General features: G+C 36.9%; 1 protein-coding gene across 5 annotated transcripts in view; it reads left to right on the plus strand.

The window, feature by feature from the left end:
• Nucleotides 1-410: 410 nt before the first annotated feature.
• Nucleotides 411-17,486, plus strand: part of zgc:172302 (phospholipid-transporting ATPase ABCA1) — a 29,927-nt gene continuing 12,851 nt past the window's right edge. For 4 of the 5 annotated variants that reach the window (XM_024278840.2, XM_024278842.2, XM_036211531.1 and 1 more), the window contains exons 1-26: nt 411-659; nt 1,167-1,233; nt 1,554-1,736; nt 1,847-1,940; nt 2,501-2,642; nt 3,392-3,516; nt 4,592-4,710; nt 5,355-5,552; nt 7,603-7,695; nt 7,880-8,114; nt 8,343-8,482; nt 9,685-9,801; nt 9,890-10,087; nt 10,398-10,603; nt 10,799-10,975; nt 11,708-11,930; nt 12,679-12,900; nt 13,027-13,231; nt 13,423-13,536; nt 15,178-15,349; nt 15,445-15,576; nt 16,009-16,148; nt 16,231-16,368; nt 16,464-16,705; nt 16,842-16,899; nt 16,979-17,181. In XM_024278840.2, the coding sequence (XP_024134608.1) occupies nt 1,671-1,736; nt 1,847-1,940; nt 2,501-2,642; nt 3,392-3,516; nt 4,592-4,710; nt 5,355-5,552; nt 7,603-7,695; nt 7,880-8,114; nt 8,343-8,482; nt 9,685-9,801; nt 9,890-10,087; nt 10,398-10,603; nt 10,799-10,975; nt 11,708-11,930; nt 12,679-12,900; nt 13,027-13,231; nt 13,423-13,536; nt 15,178-15,349; nt 15,445-15,576; nt 16,009-16,148; nt 16,231-16,368; nt 16,464-16,705; nt 16,842-16,899; nt 16,979-17,181 (3,759 nt within the window). In that variant the 5' untranslated portion in view covers nt 411-659; nt 1,167-1,233; nt 1,554-1,670. Of the gene's footprint in view, nt 660-1,121; nt 1,234-1,553; nt 1,737-1,846; nt 1,941-2,500; nt 2,643-3,391; nt 3,517-4,591; nt 4,711-5,354; nt 5,553-7,602; nt 7,696-7,879; nt 8,115-8,342; nt 8,483-9,684; nt 9,802-9,889; nt 10,088-10,397; nt 10,604-10,798; nt 10,976-11,707; nt 11,931-12,678; nt 12,901-13,026; nt 13,232-13,422; nt 13,537-15,177; nt 15,350-15,444; nt 15,577-16,008; nt 16,149-16,230; nt 16,369-16,463; nt 16,706-16,841; nt 16,900-16,978; nt 17,182-17,486 lie in introns of all 5 variants that reach the window. The other variant, XM_036211530.1, reaches the window with a different exon arrangement.

Here is a 17,486-nt window from a genome sequence, read left to right on the forward strand (position 1 = left end):
TTTAAAATATATAATTTTTGGTATATTAATATAAACTTGTTTTTTTTATCATCAAAGTATATTGAGATGAATAGTCTCTGGTTTTAGTGTAGCAAAAAATTTTTAGACATATAAGTTCTGCTGTGTGTGGAGGGGTTAATGTGATGTATTTCATGCACAAATCACAAAATGTTTAAAACTGGACTCAGAACCAACATTGTGCCTGACTATGTCCAATTCAAAATGATGTAAACAAATAAAGTTGACTGCCTTAATTTTTAAGAAACCGTTTGTTTGTTGATTTAAGTAATGTCATTTATCTTGATATTTATTTTTAAAAAAAAAAATGAAGTCTCAGAATTTGCTGTATTTTACATGTATTTCTACACTGTGGGATAGTCGTTATCCAAAAGAGTTATGTGTGCGAGTTCCTCTTCTGTGATTGGCAAAGGAGGCTTCCGTCAGTTACGAAAGCACAGATTTCCACCAATCAGATTCTTCACCGGCATTTGTGGTTCAGCCCATTGGTGTGTACATTAGCCAATCATCTTCGTCCGTGGACGGAGCGTTCAGTTTTCACCTGCCGTCACAAACACAGGGAAGTCAATGTCGGGCTGCCTCCAACATTTAATTTCTCCGACTGTCGCTGACATTTAAGAAGAAAACAATTTTCCGGAAAGGTAAATATGAACAAATTCATTCCTATTATTAGCTTGTTGTTCTGACTTTATATTTAGAGTGAGCATACGAAGAACTGACTGCATCCTGTGTAAGTGCTAAAATTAAGCTAACATTAATTCACAATTGATTTGATGTTTTTCAACTTTCAGCCAACAAAGTTGTATTTTTTAAACGTCCTCTCAGCCTTTCATGTCAAACTGGTATGAGGCCAGTTTACACTGGATTGCTTTAACATTTTTGGGTACTAATATAAGTTTGTTTAATTGTTATTAAATATTTGGTAATGTAAAGGTATGTGCAATATTGGGATATTTTCTCTTATTACTAGTTACTATGGTTTTTATACAGCAGTTAAAGGTTGTATGTTTATAAATAAAGAAACATACGTCTTCATGTGGCATCCATGCCTCTTAACAAAATAAAATACACTGGATTTTGTGTTAATTATGCTAATTTTATAGGATCCCTGTAAACTGGCAGAGTTTCCTCCCCTGTTTATTTACTAGAACTACTATAAGAACCTGCCTTTGGAGGCGCTGACGGAGCAGAAGTCACCGGCTCAAAGAGAAACAGGTAAGCTGTTTGGATCAGGAGGATTTTAGGATAAACCAGGGATTGTCTGTGCCGAGCAGATCACTGAAGACACGGAAAGGCAACTTTTACTCACAATACACACTTAAAAAAAGACTCTCTTTTTTATGGAAATGGAATAGCAAAAATCCTTTACCACGAAGTTTATTTTTGATTGAAAGTATTTTTTATTCTCTGTTTTTACTACAACTCAGCCTTGCCCTTCGTTTTTGTAATATCTGTTTTATTGGGGGGAAAAAATCTTTTTTTCTTGTTGATAACAATCTTTGCTCAGTTTTTCTTGTAATTTTTCCTGTTGACAGTATTCCAGAAGCTTTAAAAGATTCAAGAATGACAAAACCGAGAGGATGTTGAAAAGTAGCAAATACCTTCAGCCTTAATTTGAAAAGGGACGCATATCCTGGTCGTACCTGAAAGCGATGGGGTTTTTCCGTCAACTCTATCTCCTGCTCTGGAAAAACATCACATACCGCCGAAGACACAAGGTACTTACACTGGGAACACAACTCAGATTGGAAGTCAGCTAAAGTTTTACCTGTTTGTCGCATTTCTCAATAATTCTGTTTTTCTTCTGTTCTGTTATTGTCCTGCACAGATTCAACTGATCATTGAGATAGCCTGGCCACTCTTCCTGTTTCTCATCCTCATCGCTGTTCGTCAGTCACATCCCCCTTACAAACAAGGACAATGTGAGTAATATTTCAAAATCGGTCTTTTTGTGTTCGTGTTATAAAAGATAAACTGAGTAATAGACACTGTTTCTTGTTATTAAAAGCTCCTACTTTGACTTTTAGTGAAATAGCACAACATAAACAAAAGGCTAAATTCAGTTCAGATAGTCTGTGTTTTATCTGCAGGATCAACACATTTGGATAGTTTTATCTGACAGCACAGGAAAAGAATCGTGTAAGCTATCAAATATGTACTTAAGTATGAATAAACTGTGCTAAGTATGCATCATTAGGGCTACTGTAATCTAAAAATAATGAGTCAACATCTGTAAAAGAAGTACAAATAGGTTAAATAGCCTTTCAGAATAAAAGTACAAATTCTTAAATGAAAAAAAGTTTTTAAAGTAATTTAGACATTTCTCTTTCTATTTTTCAATCAGTAAAAATGTTGAATGTTTTAGAAAATTTTAACATATGTCCCGAAAGAGCGTTGCAGTTTATCTAAATGGTATAAATTGATTAAAACAGGAGGGAGGTGCTACAGAGAACCTATTATGCTGACTTTCCGTCTTGTTTAGGTCATTTCCCGAACAAAGCCTTGCCGTCAGCTGGCACGCTGCCCTGGATTCAAAGCATCGTCTGCAACGTCAACAACCCCTGCTTCCACAACCCCACGCCGGGGGAGACACCAGGCATAGCTGGAAACTTCAACAACTCCCTGTAGGTGAAATTTGAGACAAAAAGTTGTCTGAAATGATGGATCTTGTATTGAGATGGTACACAGGATGCCCTTCTCTAGTGTTTTAGTTTTGTCACTTTTATCTCGTTTTTTACCTGATTCTGTCCTGAGTTAGTTAGAATCAAAAACATCACAATTAACACTTTGTCTTCAAAAACAAATAAAGCTGTCCAGTGGTGTTCCCCAAGGCTCTGTTCTGGTCCCTATTTGATGTATTTTGTACAGGATTTCTCTTGGGAAATGTAAATTTAGGTACATTTTGTACCATTTCTGTTTTTTGCTCCTGATGCTGAAATTCCCACGGTCTAAACACACCTCACTTCTTTGTGTTCCTTCATGCAGGTCTATATTTTAATGTTATTTTAACTTCCTCCACTTTTTAGTTTCTATTCATCATTAATATTTTATAATAAAGTTAAATAAAGTTTTACTTACTGTTTAAAAAAACAAAGTTTCCTCTTAGAAAACTATTAGAAGTTTAGGCCCATATTTATCATAAATTCCAATATACGTTTTATATCATCTAAGTGTTTATTTACATCCAGACTAAATGATCTTATTATTCAAAAATATATAATTTTTGAAGCAATCCATGTATGTTTTTTTATTCTATTGAGTACTTTACATACTAAAATAACTACTAGATGGCTATAAGGTAAATTGCTGTGATTTGTTTTTTTAACGCATATTTTAAAAATAAAACAATGCTCTTCTTGTTCCTTCTCTCCAGATTGTCTCGTGTGTTCATGGACGCTCAAGCTCTCCTGTTGGGCCGTGGAAATCTGACGTACACTGCCTTTCAGGACCTGATGGAGAGTGTTCGGCTACTCGGAAGAAGATTTGAGTCAACGCCAAGTAGGTTTAATATTTTATTTAGGACTGGTCAGCTAGTTAGGTTATTGTTCCTTTGTAAAGCTGTAAACAGACGATAAAAACCACTAAAGTTCTTAATTTAATTTGCTTAAGGACACTGTTCAATAGATTCAAAATAAAGAAAGATATGAGACATTACAAAAGCTGTAAAGAACAAAAAGAAGAGCATAAACACAGACATAAATATAAGCTTAATGAAAGCCATAAGCAAAAAAGTTCATCTTAATTAGACAAATTTAAACTTGGATTTTAACATCTAGCGGACTGAATAGAAAGAAATGACCTTTAGGTAATAAATCCTGATAACTTTCATAATTTTCAATTTTGAGTAAGACTAAGTATTTTTTTAAGCCCTAGAATGTTGACATTTACAGTATAAGAACAATTTTTTTCCTTCAAATTACTGAGTGCACTGCTTTGGTCTGGTGACCCTTATTAAATGGGGAGAGCACAAGAAAAAACAAATTTTGTTTCCACAAAACTTTTCACTATTCAGTAAAAGTAGCCCTAAAATGTAAGAATATGCCAAATAATCCAGAGGATGCTAATCCATGAAGGAACCTTTTCTCTCTGGATGAAAACATTCTGAGCACCAAAACATCAGCCACTCTCAAACACACTGTGTAGTTTACCCGCCTCCTGTTGTAGCCGTGTCCGGTTACATGACTGCTGCTGACTGACAAACAGACCAACGCAAAGAGGCCAGTGTGTGCCAGTGTGTCTGCATGAGTTTGTTTCATCATGGGGAGAATTTAGACCCTCAGCCCCACTGTGGTATAACATATTTATTGCTTCTTCTTAGGGTTATAAATGTTGACGAAAATCTTTAAATGTTTTGTATAACCCAAAAAAAGGCTAATTTTTTGAACAGATAAATATCAATGAACTTGCAGATCCAATCAGAAGTTTGGAAACACTTTTCCTTTAAGTTCAAGACCCTGACTGCTCTAAAAAAATGTGTCCAACCTTTTATTAGTAGTTCATTAGCATATTCCTTTATTTGGTTTAGGGTTATTTCTGTACTCATTCTCTCTTTTTGTTTGTTTTTTTGCTGTAGCTGTCCCGCTCAAAGACTCCCTGAAAGCCAATGAGACCGTTTCCACCTTTCTGCTCACCAATGCCAGCTTACCGTCTGAAACTGTGGATCAGCTGATGAACGCTCATCTTAATATACAGGTCATTGGTGTTTATTAAGCAGCAATGTGTGTTTAGGAGCATCTGAAGGTCTACTTGTTTTGGCTCATGCAAATGATCATATACTCAAATGAATTGAAATGTGTTGTGAAGGAAACCCAGAAAATGAGGACTGAATAAAAGAGAATTTTACCTGTTCTGTTGGCACATCTATAAGATTTAGCAAAACCTCCTCAGTATATACAGTATATGGTACAAGGCAAATACAACTTTAAAAAAAACAACATTTCAGTTTTGTTCTACCTCATAATTAGTAAAATGTATATTATGGATCTGGCATTGGGAATAGTAAAGGAAAGTACAATTATTTTAGAGAAAACATTTGCATTTTTACTCCTTTTCTAAAAAAAATCATAACATTCCAACACCAATTTTTTATCGTTCTTTTAGTCAGTTTGTTTTAGAATTATTTAGGAATGTGTTTCATCTATGTTGGACCCAGATTCAGTCAACACAAATAAATGCAAGATTAAGGATTAAAAAGGAGCATGCTAATATTAGCTATTAACCAACCAAAGTACTTTAGAAAGAAATCGGAGGAGCAGAGATTTTTTTCTTGCTTCCTGATTATTTTTTAAGTACCTTACCTCTCACAAAGAAATAAAAGTGTTTTCCTGTTCTTGCAGGTTGCTCGGACTGCATCCCAGATGCCTCTTAAGGATGTCGTGTGCAATAGTAGCTTGCTAGAGAAAATGCTTATTGTAGAAGGAGGAGCGGCCAACAAGACTGATCTTCAAACTCAGCTGTGCGACCTCCCGGCTGAAGTCCTGAAGGAGGCTGAGAGCCTTTTCTTCAGCCAGATTGACTTGACCAAATTTATAGCGGTAAGTGCTGGTGTGATTGATGCAGTTCTTAAAAATCGAAATCCAACATCAATACAATTCACAATACACTCTTTTCACATCAAGCTACATTTTACATAAAAGTAGAGAGAAAAAAATGCATATTTACAGCATTTTATCTGTCACTAGAGAACTCATTTACTTCAATAAAATAGTAATTATAAGTTAAATATTGCACAATTTTGTTGAATATTAACGAATGACCGTATAAAAACTCTTAGAGTTGTTGGAACAGAAAATCCATGCTAATATAAAGATTCAATAATTATTTGATAAAAGATTTCACCCAATTTAAACCCAAATAATTGTCATATATAAATATAATACTAGATATGATGTGAATATAATACAGTTGTGTCATATAATTGTATTACAAAGGATGAAAAAGTTTTTGAAGCTACAATATAAAGTAAACTCTGTAAACTAGTAAATATTATTCTTTGATAATCCACCTAGTGGTAACTTGGCGAATTACATCCAAGTTTAGTTACTTTGCTTACAAATCATCTTCCACCAGGAAGTCACGGGTTTGTCCCTTAGTTTTCACATCTAAATTGTTACATAGCATCGGATTTTTTTATGTACAGGAAGACTCATACGTTTACACTTTTAATTACACTTTGAATGTCAATCATTTTATTATTTGTAGAGCTCCTATAAAACCAGAAGCATCCAAAGTGCTTAAATTAAAATCAAATATAAATAAAATCAGTAAACAATAACAATGAAAACAATAGAACCATTAAATTAACAAGCTTGCCCACTCGATCTGCTCGCTGGAGTTAAGAGGAGTTTTCAAAAGTGTCTTAAATCACTGAGGGATCTTTTAGACCTCACAGAAAACAGGAGATCTTTCCAGGGTTTGGGAGCTGCTGCTGAAAAGGCTCTGTTTCCCCAAGTCACAAGCCGATTCCTATGAACCATTAAAAGCATTTGATCTTCAGATTTTGGGACTCGATATATATAAAAGTTACGAAATATACTGAGGTGTCAGACCATTTGAGGACCAGAAGTTAAGTCTCAAACAATTCCTAAAGGCTGAGGCAGCAGTGAAGCAATCTGGTCCCTGTGGACAGACAGGCAGCTGAATTTTGGACCAGCTTACAGTAGAATTACAGTAGTTCAGTGGTGTTAATGTGGTGAGTGTTTGCTGTTCTGGGTCAGGTTGGTCGCACATATTGCTTACATTAAAACCCAGTTAGTGACATGCTTTAGAGCAGGGCTCCCCAAACTTTTTCTAGTGAGGGCCACATAACTGTTTTCTTCTCTGATGTGGGGGCCGGGGTCGGTTTATAGGCTAACAGAAAAAGTGTAACAATCACAGCCTAAATGTAAAGATTTATGGTTTTCAAGAAAGCCACACATAGCCAGATTTTAAATAATTCATCTCTGCAATCTTCCAAGAAAAAAATAATACTACAACGTTTTAAAAACTAGATATTTAGTTTTACCTGCAATAGATTAATAGCTGGAGATGCTTAAATTGATGGCTAAAAGCACTGGAGCTGATAGGTGAAAACGCTGAAGCTGATGGTTAGCTAAAATATTAGTGAAATGCCAAATTAGTAGAAAAAAACTCCAACAATTTTAAATTAGCCAAAACAGCTAGCATAAAGCTAAAATATTAGCTAAACTCCAAATTAGCCTAAAAAACAAAACTAAAAAACCTATATTAGCCTAAACCGATGAAGCTGAAATATTAACTAAATGCCAAATTAGTCTAAAAACAGAAAAATGTCTAATTTAGCCAAAACACCTAGCATAAAGCTAAAATGTTAGCCAAAGTCTAAATAGCCTAAATAACTAAAAAAAAAAGCCTATATTAGCCAAAACAACTAGCATGTAGCTGAAATACTAGCTAGATGCCAAGTAAACTGGAAAAATGTCAAAACAGCCAAAACAGTTTCGGGGACCGGGCCGGATCTCGGCCGTAGTTTGGGGCCCCCTGCTTTAGAGTGAGCTTGATTTATAAATGTATAGTATTTCCTCAGTCACATACATTTCTAAAGTAGTTGAATGATCTCCCCAACAGAGAGAACTTGTCGTGTCCAATGCTGAAGATCTTCGAGTCATGAGTCAGGCGATCAGCACCATTTCCCAGGATCTGACTGTACTCACAGATGGCGTAAGAAGTTATCTTTTTCTTTTTATACATTTTTTAACTGGAATATAAACTTCAAATGGTTGTAACTCACTGTAAACCTGTGTTTATGGTAAAATGAGCTGAATTCAAAATTACATGCTTCCTAATTGGCTTTTCCATCATCTTTCTTCTTTTTTTGATTCTGTATCCTCCGACTCTTCAACAGATCTCCTCCCTGTCCAGTTTTACGGAGATCAGTGTTGCTCTTAGTCTTCTCACTCCTGAAAGCAGCGCAGCTGAAGGAGAACGTTTCAAAGCTTTTTCAAAGATCATGTGTGGTCAACCGGACACTGGCGGTGAGCGTATCCCGTCGTTTAACTGGTATGAAGACCACGACTTCAAGTCTTTGTTGGGTAAAGACGCATCAGAGGATGCAAATCTGGGCATTTCTAACACCACAAGTAAGAGACTTTTCATTTTTGACTTTTATGAAACTTAAACTACGTTAGCCTACATTAGCCTTAATCAAATATCAGAGTTTCTGCAGAGGATGACTTGTATGTTTTTGTATATAAAAGCGTTATTAAAGAGAATAAGATGGAAACTGAAAGACAACTTTTTCATTTAATCCTATGATTCTTCAAATGATGAATGTAAAGTTTATACTGTCTGTTCCTTTTTTGCTGCAGCTCCTTTCTGCAAGAGTCTGATTCACCAGTTGGAGTCGGACCCTCGCTCTCGGATCGTGTGGCGAGGAATCAAACCGCTGTTTGTAGGAAAACTGCTGTACGCACCTGACACTCCTGCAGTGAAAGCCGTCATGAAAGAGGTATCGTTGTGAACATTTAATGAGCCAGATATGTTCTCATCTGAAGTTGGGTGTAAGCTGCATTTTGTTAGAATCTTTTTAACGATTTGGATCAATTATTTCACCCTTTAATTTTTCCTTTTACTGAGAATTTTTGTAATGGATAATAATAATTACATTCATTGTAATAGTTTTTGTTGGTGCTGAGAATTTAAGTTACGAATATGCTTACTTAGTTATTTTTAGCATAATTATTATAATTTTTTATGTGTTTTTTTAATTAATACTATGTACTTAGTTTAAGATATCGCTGAACCCTCAGTGATCTCTGGACTCAACACTGAGTTTGCCAATTACATCATCTGTTTACAATGATGCAGAAATGACACTGACCCTCCATTAGTATTAATTTAATTCAAATATTAACATGAAAGTTAAAAAAATTCAATTTCAAACGCAAGAATTGTGACATCCTTTGGAATAAATATTTGGAGCTTTGCTTTGTTTGTAGATTTATACATTTTTATTTTGTTTCTACATGTTTAGTCTTTGGGTATAAAACATAAAAGCTGTTTTATCTAAATTTTTGTCATTTGTCAGTCAAAATTGCCAATATGTAGAACTCAGAATTCATTTTTTGGACAGTTTCAGGTTAAATGTGAAATTATTCTGTAATAAAATCAAAAATATATATGTAAAAAAATTGGTTTTGTGCAAAAAAGATGAATGTCAAGCTTTGCCACAGCAAACGGTTTTAACGGTAAATGATTAGAGCAAATTGTAAAATGCTGCTACTAAGGGTTAAATGAATTTAGATTTAGAAGCTGCAACATCAACGTATATAGTCCATAGGTCACTTTTCTTTAAAAGCTAATTTTTGTATTTTTTAAAGTTTGTTTTGACTGTTTTTAACGTCAGAACCTGTAAATAACTTTATTAAAGCTTTTACTTTATTTTGTTTTGAATCACTATTTATGTTTAAATTGTTTTCTCAGCAAAAGCTAGCTTTAATTAAAGTTTTTTTTATTTTATTTATTTTTTATTGTATTGTGTTGAGTTTCCAAATCAAATCATAGCTGTGTGAATCTACATCTTATTACTTTAGGAATTCAGTAGTGATGCCCAGCACGCATTTATCACTTTGCGGATTTTAGTTTATACCTTAAGTTTGATTTGTGCTCACACTTTCTAATTAAATACCCTGAAATATTTCTTTTCTGAAGGTGAACAAAACGTTTGCGGACCTTGAAGTTCTGCAGGAGGTGGATGAAGCCTGGATGGAGGTGGGACCTCAAATCAAGAACTACATGGAAACGAGTTCAGACATTCGTCTTCTACAGGTTTGAGTCATCCTCGGCTCTCCCAATGCACGTGTTTGTGAGTTCTTACGCATGACTTATGTTTTTCTTTTCTCATAATGTGCTACAGGATTTGTTGAAGCGTCCAGAGGTGGCGGTATTGGTGAACATGCGTCTGGAAAACACACCGTGGACGGCCTCTCAGATCGCTCATTTCTTGTCTACGCCCTCACCAAACGCTGAAAGAAAACCAGGTTCACCAATGACCTGGCTGGACCTCTACAATGACCTCAGCCATGTGACCAACACTGTGGCACAAGTCACTAAGGTTCTCCTTTTTATGACGTCTTTGTTTTAGTTTTAAATCAAAGGATTTCCTGTTTTTTCTTCTCTTTTAAGAAATTGTGTTTTTTTTCTTTAGTCAAATCATCAGGTACATTTAAGAGTATTTTTGTTTGAAAAGTTGTTTTTTTTACATTAAAAATCTAAAATATTTCTCTGTTGCTGTTATTTCTAAAATTTTGTTTTCCAAATTTATTTTATAAAAAATCCTGAGTGAATTCGTGTTCCTTTAAAATAAATCATATTATAAAACAGTTCTGGTTAATTTAATGCATTTTATTTTTGCTCTCTCTTAGTGCATCTCCCTGGATAAGTTGGAGGGGTTTGAGTCTGAGGAAAAGCTGATCAACAGAGCTCTGGAGCTGTTAGACGACCGGCAGTTTTGGGGAGGTGTCTTTTTCCTGCTGCCTAATTCCTCCACAACCCAGTTACCGCCGCATGTCTCCTACAAGATCCGGATGGACATTGATAGTGTGGCTCGGACCAACAAGATCAAGGACAAGTACTGAGGATATCTCTGTTTTTTGTTTTTTAGTTAAATGAACTTTGACACAATGTGATCAAATCCTTTTTGTATATTGAAACCCCTGAACTTTTTGTTGAAATCCAAATTTTCATGCGATTTTATGGTTTCAACCAGCATCAAATCGCTTTTTTTGTACTTTTTTAAATTTAATTTTGTCTAATTGTTTTTCAGCTTTTGGGATCCTGGCCCAGCTGCTGAACCATTTAGTGACCTGCGCTACATTTGGGGTGGATTTGTCTACATTCAGGATCTGGTGGAGAGAGCTCTGAACCAGGTGTTGACTGGAATAAAGCAAACGACGGGCATCTACATCCAGCAGATGCCCTACCCCTGTTTTGTGGATGATGTGTGAGTAACAATGCAGTCACAAACTCTCAATAAGCTCCTTTTAAACTGAGATCACTACTTATATGGGAATTTTATCCTTAGATGGTTTGTTATTGTAAGGAGAAAAAATTGTGAATTTGATTGTTGCAGTTTTATTAGTAGCAAAAATCTGATTTTTAATTAGATTTGTCCATTTATTTACTTTAATTTTTTTTTGGAGCTAAAAGTACTTTATACAATTAGAGTAGATCTCCTATTTTTATCATGTATTGTTTCTATTTATTATTTATTCATTGTGAAACACTCTAGAATGATAAATCTAGTTTTTTATGTTTTGATTAAATTGATGATGAATGCTTCTGCTAGTTGTTGTAGAAAAACTGTAAATGCTGGAAATAGAAAAAGGATCAATCCTCCTCCGGGATTTTAAATATAAGTAATGCAACATTTATAAGATTGATTAAGATTGCTGGAAAACTTCAAATCCAATACTGTTACCGTACTTAACAATATTGGGTCAAATTTGGTCACTATTTTTTTTTTATTTTCTATTTATTTATATATACTGGTGTGTATATATATATATATATATATATATATATGTGTGTGTGTGATTTAGTTATATTAACTTTAAAATCCCAGAAGAAAATGGTTATTTCATTACCCATGTAGCTTCTGTAAGATTTCTGCTGGACAGAGAAACTTTCAAAAGTTTCTTTGCTGCTCATAAATAGTTTCTAATTTTTACTTCAGGTTTTTACGGGTGCTGAACCGCTCACTGCCACTCTTCATGACCCTGGCCTGGATCTACACAGTGGCTATGATCACCAAATCTATTGTGTATGAGAAGGAAGCCAGGCTGAAGGAAACCATGAGGATTATGGGTCTGAGTACAGGAACGCTGTGGTTCAGCTGGTTCATCAGTAGTCTGATTCCTTTCTCAATTTCTGCAGCACTCCTCATTGCTCTGCTCAAGGTGGGATTACTTTTTAAGGACATTTAATTATATTAAAGACCCACTCCAATGAAAATGTATGATGTTTTTTATTATGTTCTAGTAGCATTTTTGTCATGATGGAGGACGTATATGAAATAATTTAAGGTTAAAACTGCGTTTATAAATATTTCTTTATTCAAATCGTTATGGATCAGGAGTAGATGAAAACCTGCAGTTTAAAAAGCTCAGTTTTACGACGCAGGAACACAAATAGATCCATTAACGTCTTTGTTTTCAGCTCAAAACTGTACGGCTGCATAGCTCTAATATTGCAGTTTTTTTTAGCTGCGCTAATGTTAGCTTGGGAGGTGCCATAAGCTAGCTGGAGAGAATTTAAGCAAAGAATTGGTATGATGTGATTCTTGTGGCACCATATTGAAACAAAGAGAATAATATAAATGGTATAGATGTTATAGTACAATTTACAAGATAAATTACAAATACAATTATAAATCAAGATCAGAACTTCATAATTTGCAAATGAAAATATTAAATATTTGCTTTCAAAAAATATTTTTGCGTTTGTAACACAAATGTTTTCAGATGTTGTTGTGTCATCTCACACACAGGCTCTTTAATTTTGGCTAAAAACTGTATAATCATAAAAAAAAGATCACAAGAAAAAAATATAGTTGGAGTGGGACTTCAAGTAATTTAAACTCAGACAGTAACACCAATGTGTGCAATTGTTTTGTTGATGGTTCTATTTCTTTTTTTTTTCTTTCAGTTCGGTAACATACTGCCATATAGCGATCCAACTGTGGTCTTCTTTTTCCTCATGGCGTTTGCCACTGCAACCATCATGCAATGCTTTCTAATTAGCACGTTCTTCAGCAAGGCCAACCTGGCCTCTGCCTGCGGAGGACTCCTCTACTTCGGCCTCTACCTGCCTTACGTGCTCTTCACCGCCTGGAGGGACCACCTCAACTACACACACCGAATATTAGCAGTAAGGGAAACAATATTCCACCATTAAAGCTGTTCAAGTCTTATTGTGAAAATTTAAAGTGGCTAAAGTTTTGATTTGAAAGAGTTGGGGATGTTCTAACGGCGTGTACTATACTGTTTCTGTCAGAGTTTCCTGTCCCCCGTGGCCTTTGGCTTTGGCTGTGAATATTTCTCACAGTATGAGGAGCAGGGTCTGGGTATCCAGTGGTTTAACCTGCAGAGCAGCCCCGTGGAAGGAGACTCGTACAGCTTCACCACCTCTATAATCATGCTCTACGTGGATGCTTTTATCTATGCGCTCGCAGCCTGGTACATCGAAGCAGTTTTCCCTGGTATGACAACTGGATCCTCATCTTTATTATTTGCAAAAGTGACATTTTTTAAAGACTTTAGTAAAGTTTCAACTTTTAAAGTTCACTTTTAAAAATGTTCTATTTATGGTAAGTTAAGTAGTTTTACAATTACAGGGAAAAAAAAGTTATGTTTCCTTTATTTTCTTCATTGTTTGCCTGTTTCTGTACAGGTGAGTATGGGATCCCCAGGCCCTGGTACTTCATCTTTCAGCTCAACTACTGGGGGGGTGTTCCTCTTGAAGCCGGCATGCCAATCCCACCAGCGCCCACAGACCAGGATGAAGGTACCAGAAACTGTAGGATATTGCTTGGTGTGCCTCCTAGCTTCATACTGTCATAAAACAGGGTACTTAAAGGTTAGCCAAACCCTAAATCAGCTTCTTTTGGCTGTTGAACTTTATAAATGGGGCTTTAAAAGTGGAAATAGCTTTAAAAGTCCCAGAATTTTCTCGTCATCATGCTCTGGAGCTCCAGTATAAAAGCCCCGACCATCTTTGATTCTGTGATGGTCGATCGTCATTCTGTTAGCTTTAGCATGACTCGTAGGTGTATCACTTTCACTTGTCAAAAATCTACTGGCTTGAACAACTTTCCAGTAGACTTGGAAGTTGGGGAACAGAGGTAGAGTGCAAATGACATTGAATCTAGCAAACTCCATCCTCCTGATGGATTTCCAATGAGCGTTTCACTCGGGATTCTTTGCTTAATGCGTCAGCATTTATTAGCTTATGGTAATAGCGGCATTTTACCACTCTCCAAGTCCCCTTCAGACCTGCAAACCCTCAGCTGCGCTGGCAGCCCCGCTGTCAGGCATTGCAATAGCAGCGTCTTGAGCCAGCGGGTCGAAACAACAAGGTTCTGGACCACGAGCGCCGGCCTTGGGAGCAGGGGGAGGAGAAAAATCCTCAACCTCCTCAGAAAGTTCTGTTGAGAAACTTGCATCACTTGCCCGGTACCACTCTCCATATTGAAGACCCAGCATACGTTACATAAAGCTAATCCATCAATCCATTGATATATCAATCATAGATCCAAGCCACACCTCCGCTGCTCAGTCCGCCTCCACTAGCCCTGCCCCCTTTTTGGTCTTTTTCAAATCTGGGCTGAAATTGGAGTCGGCCTCCAACAGCCTGTTTTGGTTACCCTTTAAAAGCAATTTATAGTATTTGTTTGGCATAACTGCGACAGACTGGCGACCTGTCCAGGGTGAACCCCGCCTTCGCCCATCAGTAGCCGGGATAGGCTCCGGCACCCCCGCGACCCCCAAAGGGACAAAGCGGTTCGGAAAATGGATGGATGGATGGATGTTTGGCATAAAAATGGCTTCTCTGTTAATTATTTTAAAATCATTTTATGATTATGAAACGAATGAAACATTGTTCAGTATGAATCACTTTTATGAGAAAAGTTTTTTTTTCAGGACTAAATAAATGTAATTTAATGATGTAAATTTGGCAAATTAATTTCTAATCATATTGTGCAGAATAGCAATTCCTACCAAATTATGAACGTGCAAGCTGAGTAGTTTGGTATTGATACCTATAAATTATTATGAACTTACTTAAATATTTAGACAATTAAATTAAAACATTTTATGTTAATTTTAAGGGCAACTCTATGTTAAGCATGTAGTAATGGTGTTGAATAAAAAAAGAAAAAGGGAAAAACAAAGTCATTAACTCAATCTTCTTACCAATTATGAGTTTGAAGCAGCAGTTATATAAGCCTAAGCTTAACTTTAAATCCAAGTAACAAGCTGAGACTGTAAGCTTATTAATTAACAGGGTTTGAGAAAACAATACTCCTGAACCGTTTGAGAACAGCTTCAATTATTATTCTTTTTTTTTTGCAATAGTTGCTTATTTGTAAGGTTACGCACTGTATTTGCTTATTCAATATAGATCAAATTATTTTTTCTTCACTAGATAACATTGAGACAGAACCCAGTAGTATGCCTCTGGGTGTGAACATCAGAAATCTGGTGAAAATCTACAAAAAGGGAGGAAAACTTGCTGTCAACCACCTGAACCTGAAGTTCTTTGAAGGCCAGATCACATCTTTTCTTGGTCACAATGGAGCGGGGAAAACCACCACCATGTAAGCGCTGAAATGACCCATCAATCAAACTTTCAATTATAAAGACATTTCAAGTGTCTTTTAAGCATCTTCATAAACTTGTTTTTGTCTCTCAGCTCTGTCCTGACTGGCCTCTTCCCGCCCACCTCTGGGACTGTGTACATCAAGGGCCTGGACATCCGCTACGACATGGACATCATCAGGAACACGCTGGGAGTTTGTCCTCAGCACAATGTCCTGTTTGACATGTAAGGCTCAGGTTCCCTGTACAAGGCTCCAGTAACAAAATGCTCATTAATCAGCCGGGTGGACTCTGAACTCCAAAACACTTCAGTGGAGAACAGCAGGAGCTCCTAAATAACTGAGCTTAAAACTTCTAGAGTTTTCTGAGATTACAAACCGAAACTTTTTGGGAAGCTGAGTCTCAAACAATTAAATTAATTGAATCGTTAAGCGATTGCATTGGTTTTTTGCAGAAAAAACATGACGAGGGCAGCTCAGTTTTTAATTTCTAGACTGGAAGAATTTGACCAGTTTTTAAAAAAATAATAGAATTGTTAAGGGTTTAATTAGATCAGATTTATTAAGTCTGTTTGGCTAAATATGGCTCCAGTGTGTACAAAATTATTCTTTTGTTGTCTGAACCAGATTGTGTTTTCATCTCCACATTTGTTTTCCAGACTCACGGTGGAGGAGCACGTCTGGTTTTACGGATGTCTGAAGGGTTTGTCTGAGGAAAAGGTGAAGGCTGAACTTGACACTTTGCTGGAGGACGTCGGCCTGTTGCACAAGCGGCACGAGCAAACCAGAAACCTCTCTGGTAAAACCACAAATTAAAAAAAAGGTGTATAAAAGTGTTGGATTGTTCCCTTTTTCTTTATTTTTATGTGTGTATTTCCCAGGTGGCATGCAGAGGAAGTTGTCGGTGGCGATAGCGTTTGTCGGAGGCTCCAAAGTGGTCGTTCTGGACGAGCCCACAGCTGGTGTTGATCCATATTCCCGTCGAGGGATCTGGGATCTGCTGCTCAAATACCGCAAAGGTATTCATCAAATCTTTGATCTTAAAAATCTAGAGAGGATAGCAATTTTTTAAAAGCTACAATCCTAAATAAACAGCTGTTTCTTTCTCGATCAGACCGGACCATCATCTTGTCCACGCACTACATGGACGAGGCGGAGCTGCTGGGGGATCGGATCGCCATCATTTCCAAGGGGAAGCTGTGCTGCTGCGGATCACCGCTCTTCCTCAAGTCCCAGCTGGGCTCTGGCTACTACCTGACTGTTGTGAAGAAGGAGGAAACCAACCCCAGCACTCCCAGCGGCTCGAGTTTCTCCACCAGCACCAACTCCATCACCAACAAGCTGCCTCTCGCCAAGGTTTTCTAGTCATTTTGTATAAATTCAGTAAAAGTTTGGGCAGCTCATCTTTTATGGTTTTAGGAACAACATGTACATATATAGACAAAAATAGTATAAAACTAACAGCTTACTGTCATCTCTATTGTGTGTTTAGGACTCTGAATCTTCTCTGAGTGAAGACACCGGGCTGGGAAGTGACGAGAGCAGCTCATGTAGGTGCCCAACACACCAATCAGTTCCACTGAAGACCTTCAAGTGAAGTTCCGGTCATGTCTTCTTCCCCTGTGCCAGATCTCGCAGCGTTGCTTGCTCTGGTGCAGCAGCACATACCCAACGCGAGTCTAGTGGAGGAGTCCAGGCGAGAGGCGGTGATCAACCTGCCGCAGAAAGCCGCTAAAGACGGCAGCCTGGCGATCCTCTTATCCAAACTGGACCAGCGGCTTCCTGACTTGGGCATCAGCAGCTACGGTCTGTCGGACAGCACGCTGGAGGAGGTGAGTTATTGAGCGGTAGCAAATCCAAGAGTAGAATGAGATGCAGTCATTCTTTAGTTACATGAATTAATTGGTTGTTTGTTATAAATTAACTATCACAAGATGGCGAGTGAAATTTAATTTACTGGCTTGCTTTGTTACTAGAGGTTGGAATCTTGAGGCACCTCACGATTCAATTATGATTCAGGAAGCAGCAATTTGTTTAGGGAACAATTATCAATGCATCCCAGAGCTGCATTTATTTTAAAGAAATGTTTCTCTTTACAACAAGACACTAGACCAATACGACTTACTTTTCTCCACCA

This window comes from Oryzias melastigma, linkage group LG4, assembly GCF_002922805.2.
Source record: "Oryzias melastigma strain HK-1 linkage group LG4, ASM292280v2, whole genome shotgun sequence".
NCBI lineage: Eukaryota > Metazoa > Chordata > Actinopteri > Beloniformes > Adrianichthyidae > Oryzias > Oryzias melastigma.